Source organism: Maylandia zebra, linkage group LG20 (assembly GCF_041146795.1).
Source record: "Maylandia zebra isolate NMK-2024a linkage group LG20, Mzebra_GT3a, whole genome shotgun sequence".
NCBI lineage: Eukaryota > Metazoa > Chordata > Actinopteri > Cichliformes > Cichlidae > Maylandia > Maylandia zebra.
Window position 1 is genome coordinate 38,093,454 of NC_135186.1, and position 6,713 is coordinate 38,100,166.

At 52.9% G+C, this 6,713-nt stretch overlaps 1 protein-coding gene across 4 annotated transcripts; it reads right to left on the reverse strand.

The window, feature by feature from the left end:
- Positions 1-1,122: 1,122 nt before the first annotated feature.
- On the reverse strand, positions 1,123-6,421 carry LOC112435280 (uncharacterized). Of its 4 annotated transcripts, XM_076878568.1 has the most exons (4): positions 6,254-6,421; positions 5,833-6,176; positions 5,056-5,433; positions 1,123-1,286 (listed from the first exon to the last, which is right to left on the reverse strand). In XM_076878568.1, exons 2-4 carry the CDS (start codon positions 5,960-5,962, stop codon positions 1,180-1,182), a joined length of 615 nt encoding a protein of 204 aa, XP_076734683.1. In that variant the 5' UTR covers positions 5,963-6,176; positions 6,254-6,421; the 3' UTR covers positions 1,123-1,179. The 4 variants fall into 4 exon arrangements, 2 of the variants coding, with proteins under 2 accessions (XP_076734683.1, XP_076734682.1); XM_076878567.1 differs by having other exon boundaries at positions 5,833-6,421; XR_013094929.1 differs by lacking the exon at positions 5,056-5,433 and having other exon boundaries at positions 5,833-6,421.
- Between the last annotated feature and the right edge of the window lie 292 nt (positions 6,422-6,713).

Consider the following 6,713-nt stretch of genomic DNA (forward strand, 5'->3'; position numbering starts at 1 on the left):
CTGGTAAGGACACAGGTAAAAATCTTTCTAAAATTACAGGCCTAGCTTGAGTTGGAGCAGACAAGAGAGACACAGAAGGAGAGAAACTGTTCCTCACTTTTTCAACGAAGAAAGAAAGACATTTTTCACAATCTTCATTTGATGAAATTGGGACAGCAAGTGGAGCAGGAGCAACAATATCACTAATGGTGTCGAATAGTGCCTTGGGGTTACCTCTGCTCTTAGACACTAAATCTGAGAAATAGGCCGCCCTCGCATCTCGAACTGAAGTGTTAAAAGAGACTAAAAGGTCCTTTAGATGAAGGAGATGGACATGCAAACGCGTTTTCCTCCATAAACGCTCAACCTTACGGCAGCAACGCTTTAAGAAGCGAATGCTGTCATTTACCGGAGCTAGTCTAGTTTTGACAGGACAAACATTGTCTAAAATACAAAGACAATGATTATTAAAAAGATTTCTTAACAGATGAACATTGTTATAAGGAGATAAAACTAAATTAAAAGCATCAGAAAATTTAACAGCAGTTAAATTTAAGATGCGAGAGCTAACCACATGTCGAATAGGAGAGAGGGACAGATGAAAAGAATACAGCGATGGTCTGAAATAAAAATGTCCTCAGTACAAAAAAAATCAATGTTTAAACCTAAAGTAAAAACAAGGTCCAGTGTGTGTCCTTGGGTGTGTGTGGGACCAGACACATGCTGAGTAAAATGAAAAGAATCCATGACGCTAAGGAAACCTCTGGCAAAGAGGTCAGAGTCATCATCAACGTGTATATTAAAATCCCCAACTATAACCAGTCTGGACAGCTTCAAAGTCGAGGATAAAAAGCCACTGAACTCCTTTAAAAACATGCTGTTTAGGCCAGGTGGACGATACATTACAGCGCAGTAAAACGGATCTTTATTTCCAATTCTAACCAGCTGTAGCTCAAAGTATGAAACGTATCCGACCATTACTGAGCGACAGTAAAACCGGCTTCCAAACAGCGCAGCGACACCACCTCCTCGACCCGACGTCCGAGGCCGGCTGATGAAGGAGTACCCACTCGGGCAAAGTTCGATGAAGGATGAATAGTCACCATCGCTGTCACGGAAAAGAGGGACCCAGGCGCAGTTCTTGCTCACAGAAACACAGTGCGTTTATTTACAGTGAAACAGACAAGTCCAACAATCCATTCAAAAGTGCAATTTTCCAATCGTGCTCGTCCCTTGCTCCCAGTGCGTTCCGTGTAGTAACTCCCTTAGTGTGTGTGCTCCCCAACTCGCTTCTCCGCTCGCCCCTCCTGGAGGAAGAAGGAAAATCCAGCGTTAGCCACACGCTAGCCGAATAACACACTCACACTGCTCGCACAGACTATACCAGTTCGGAGTAATAATCCCACGTCGACTGTCGCCGCGAGTCCAGGTTAAATACCCCTTTCTAGCCTGGAGGAATGATTACCAACCACTGGTCAGGTAATCAGCTGCAGGTGGGCCGGCAACAGCGAAGAGGGACTCCCAATGACGACAGTCGCCAGGACACGCCTCTCCCACGGCGCACACTTCCGTAAACAACCCCGAGGGCCAGGGAGGGAGAAGCAAACACACATACAGAAAACATAAACACAAGCAGGGTCGTCCGGAAAGGGCCGTCCGACCGTGACAGTACCCCCCCTCTAACGGGAGCCTCCGGGCGACCTGGCAAACTTGTCCGGATGCCGGCGGCGGAATTCCCTCACCATGCGATGATCGAGAATGGCAGACCGCGGCACCCAAGAACGTTCTTCCGGACCGTACCCCTCCCAATCCACCAAAAACTGAAAGCCCCTACCGCGGCGCCGGGCATCCATTACGCGAGCAATGGAATACGCCGGGGCGCCGTCGATAATCTGGGCGGGTGGTGGGGGCCCAGGGGGCGGGCACAAAGGGCTGGTCCGGACGGGCCTAACCTGAGAAACATGGAAGACGTTATGTACCTTCATAGCAGGCGGAAGGGCCAGCCGGACCGTCACCGGGTTCAGGACCTCCTGGATGGCAAAGGGGCCAAGAGACCGAGGGGCCAGTTTCTTGGACTCAGTCCGAAGAGGGATGTGCTTGCTGGAGAGCCACACCCGCTGGCCGACCTGTTAATCCGGAGCAGGAGTGCGACGGCGATCCGCCAATGCCTTGTTCCGCTCGGCCGTTCTCAGGAGTGCTGCGCGCCTGGCCCGCCAGTTCCGACGACAGCGCCTAAGGTGGTGCTGGACCGAGGGAACCGCCAGCTCTCCCTCAGAGATGGAGAGGAGAGGGGGTTGATACCCCAGCGACGCCTCGAAGGGCGAGAGTCCAGTCGCTGATGACGTGCTTGCGTTGTGGGCATACTCCACCCAGGCCAACTGCTCGCTCCAGGTCGCTTGGTTCGATGATGCGACGCAACGCAACATGGCCTCCAGCTCTTGATTGGCCCTTTCGGTCTGACCATTAGTTTGGGGGTGGAACCCGGAGGACAAACTGACCTGAGCTCCCAATTCTGCACAGAACTCCTTCCAAACCCGCGAGGTGAACTGAGGGCCACGGTCGGAAACAATGTCCTGGGGTATGCCGTGGAGCCGAAACACATGCTGCGTCAGTAACTGGGCCGTCTCCAAGGCAGAAGGGAGCTTGGGCAGAGCAATGAAGTGGGCGGCCTTGGAAAAACGGTCAATAATGGTTAGAATGGAGGTGTTACCTGCAGAGGGAGGCAAGCCGGTGACGAAGTCCAGGGCGATGTGCGACCACGGGCGTTTTGGAGTGGGTAACGGTCGCAGGAGGCCAGAAGCAGGTGAGTTGGAGGTTTTGTTCCGTGCGCACACCGGGCATGCCGCAACATAGTTCTGGACATCGAGAACAAGAGAGGGCCACCAAAACAAACGTCGTAGAAAGGAGACTGTGCGATTTTTACCTGGGTGGCACGAAAACTTGGCAGTATGTGCCCAGTGAATGACCTGACTACGCGCTGCGGCCGGAACATAAAGCGTCCCTTTCGGACCCGTGCCAGGGTCGGGCTCCTGTCGCTGGGCGTCCCTGACCACCTTTTCAATCTCCCATGTTAGTGCACCCACAATGCAGGTGGGGTGCAGGATGGGTTTTTCCTTCTCGTCCTCATCGGTCACGGGTGCGAACTGGCGCGACAACGCGTCTGGCTTAGTGTTCCTAGAACCGGGCCTGTAAGTAATGGAGAAGTGAAAACGAGTAAAAAATAAGGCCCACCTGGCTTGTCGGGCGTTGAGGCGCTTGGCTGCCTGGAGATACGCCAGATTTTTGTGGTCCGTCCACACCACGAAAGGCTGCTCAGTGCCCTCCAGCCAATGTCGCCATTCCTCGAGGGCCCACTTGATGGCGAGCAACTCCCGGTCGCCCACATCGTAATTTCTCTCGGCCTGAGACAACCTGCGGGAGAAGAACGCACAGGGATTAAACTTGCCGTCGATCCGTTGGGAGAGAACCGCCCCCACGCCCGAATCGGACGCGTCCACCTCGACGACCAAAGGCCGGCCGAGGTCCGCCTGGACGAGGACCGGAGCCGAGGAAAACAGGTGCTTGAGCCGATCAAACGCTTGCTGGGCTGCGGAGGACCACTGGAAAGACAACTTAGGAGAAGTTAGGTTGGTTAGAGGAAGGGCTACCTTGCTGAAATCCCTGATAAAGCGGCGGTAGAAATTGGCGAAGCCCAGGAACCTCTGCACCTCCTTGCGGGTCTTGGGAATAGGCCATTCCACTACGGCTTTGACTTTGGCCGGGTCAGCTCGCAAACGCCCCTGTTCCACAATGAAACCCAGAAAAGAAACAGTTTCCACATGGAACTCACATTTCTCCGCTTTCACAAAAAGGCGGTTCTCCAATAGGCGCCGTAGGACCAGACGTACATGGTTGATGTGCTCAGTCTGCGACCTGGAAAAAATCAGAATGTCATCCAGATACACGAAGACAAAATGGTTAATAAAGTCCCTGAGCACATCATTAATCAGGGCCTGGAAGACCGCAGGGGCGTTAGTGAGACCGAAGGGCATCACTAAGTATTCGAAGTGCCCCAGGTGGGTGTTGAAAGCCGTCTTCCACTCGTCACCCTTGCGGATGCGAACCAGATGATAGGCACTCCGAAGATCCAGTTTGGTGAACAGGACTGCCCCCTGTAATAGTTCGAATGCCGAGGCCAGCAGGGGGAGTGGATATTTATTCCTAACAGTGATCTTGTTCAGCCCTCGAAAGTCAATGCAGGGACGCAGGCTCTTATCTTTCTTCTTTACAAAGAAGAATCCTGCTGCTAAAGGCGAAGTAGATGGGCGAATAATACCTGTGACCAGAGACTCCGTTATGTAGCGTTCCATGGTCTCGCGTTCCGGTTTAGACAGACTGTAGAGCCGACTTGCTGGCAGGGGAGCGCCTGGGAGTAGGTCGATTCCACAGTCGTAAGGCCGATGTGGAGGCAAAGACAACGCCTTATTTTTGCTGAATACCTGGCCGAGGTCGTGGTAGTCGGCGGGCACCAAGGAAAGGTCGGGGGGTGAGGAGCTTTTCGCAGAGGCGGTCCCAGGATTGTCCGGGACAGCGGCAAGTAAACATTGTTCATGACACCGCGTGCTCCAGCCAGTTACACACCCTTTGGCCCAGTCGATTTGGGGGTTGTGATGTTGGAGCCAAGGAAATCCCAGTACCAGTGGGGTGTGGGGGGCTTTGAATACCAACAAACTGATCTTCTCAGAGTGATTTCCCGAAATAATGAGTGTAACCTCCTGAGTGCGATGTGTGACGGAGGCTAGATGGCCGCCATTTAAGGCTGAGACCTTCAGGACCTCTGGAAGGGGAAGTAGGGGCAGGCCTAAGATGTTGGCTAACTCTTTGTCTAGGAAATTTTGTTCAGAACCAGAGTCAATGAGTGCGCAGCAGGAGTGAGTGAGGGAGTGAGACATTAATTTAGCAGGGCAGCTGAGGTAAGGGAACACTTTTGTTGTGGCGCCCGCCAGTATCCCCACAATTACTGACGGGCCGACTCTTTTACTCGGTCTGGGCAGGAGTCAACAAAATGTCCTCTTTTTCCACAAAGAAAGCACTCACCAGTCCGTTGTTTGCGCCCCAGTCTAGAGGAGGAAAGCTTGGCTCCGCCGAGCTGCATGGGTTGCTCTTCATCCCCGTGTTGCTCCTCCTCCTCACTTCTCCACATCAGAGTAGGAAGGTCCCTAGATGTACCCGTGCCCCCAGCAGGCCGCCGACCATCCCCGGCTCTTCTGCCGAACTCCCGCATGTGGTCGTCTAAGTCAATACACATATTGATTAGAGCAGACAAAGCTTTAGGCAGTTCCTTGGTTGCTAACTCACGCTTAATATTCTCATTAAGGCTGTTGAGGAAGGCTCCACGCAGTGCTTTCTCCTCCCAGCCCGACTCCTCCGCCAGGATCCAGAACTCCACGGAAAAGTCAGCAACACTCCTCCTACCTTGCTTCAGAGAAAACATGCGATGACCTGCAGCATCCGAGCTAGCGCCTTTATCAAACACACAGCGAAACTTGCTGAGAAAGACGTCATATGACACAGAGGGCTGGGTATTTAAAACTGCCTGAGCCCATTGAAGCGCCCGCCCAGTCATAAGTTGCACCAAATAAGCGATTTTAGCAGAATCAGAGGCAAAGGCACAAGGTTGCTGTCTAAACACAAGAGAGCATTGCGTCAAAAAACCCCGGCTCCTCCCCAACTCGCCGTCAAATTTTTCAGGTGCGGGGAGTGAGTACTCTCGCTGCCGCGGTGGAGGTGAAGGAGGAAGCGGACAGGCTGCCGCGGCTTCCAGCGAAGGGGCGGGCTGCGTTGGAGCCGTATTAGGTGAGGAAATCAACATACCTTTAAGCTCTGTCATGGCTTGCAGAAGCGCGGTTTGTTCCTTTGAAACGTGCTTCAGCATTTCCTCGTGTCGCTCCAAAACCTCCGCTTGGATAGACAGCTGGCGTGAAGCAGAATCCGCTGGGTCCATGGTGGTGGGATTATTCTGTCACGGAAAAGAGGGACCCAGGCGCGGTTCTTGCTCACAGAAACACAGTGCGTTTATTTACAGTGAAACAGACAAGTCCAACAATCCATTCAAAAGTGCAATTTTCCAATCGTGCTCGTCCCTTGCTCCCAGTGCGTTCCGTGTAGTAACTCCCTTAGTGTGTGTGCTCCCCAACTCGCTTCTCCGCTCGCCCCTCCTGGAGGAAGAAGGAAAATCCAGCGTTAGCCACACGCTAGCCGAATAACACACTCACACTGCTCGCACAGACTATACCAGTTCGGAGTAATAATCCCACGTCGACTGTCGCCGTGAGTCCAGGTTAAATACCCCTTTCTAGCCTGGAGGAATGATTACCAACCACTGGTCAGGTAATCAGCTGCAGGTGGGCCGGCAACAGCGAAGAGGGACTCCCAATGACGACAGTCGCCAGGACACGCCTCTCCCACGGCGCACACTTCCGTAAACAACCCCGAGGGCCAGGGAGGGAGAAGCAAACACACATACAGAAAACATAAACACAAGCAGGGTCGTCCGGAAAGGGCCGTCCGACCGTGACAATCGCGCTGCCAGGTTTCAGTTAGAAATAAGAAGTCCAGTTTTTTTGGAAAGAATAAAATTGTTCAGCAGGAACGTTTTATTAGTCATTGATCGAGCGTTGAAAAGCGCCACTCTCAGCGAAGTAGAAGACATCTCATTAACAGAAGCGGCCCGATTTAGGGGACGAAGAAACAGA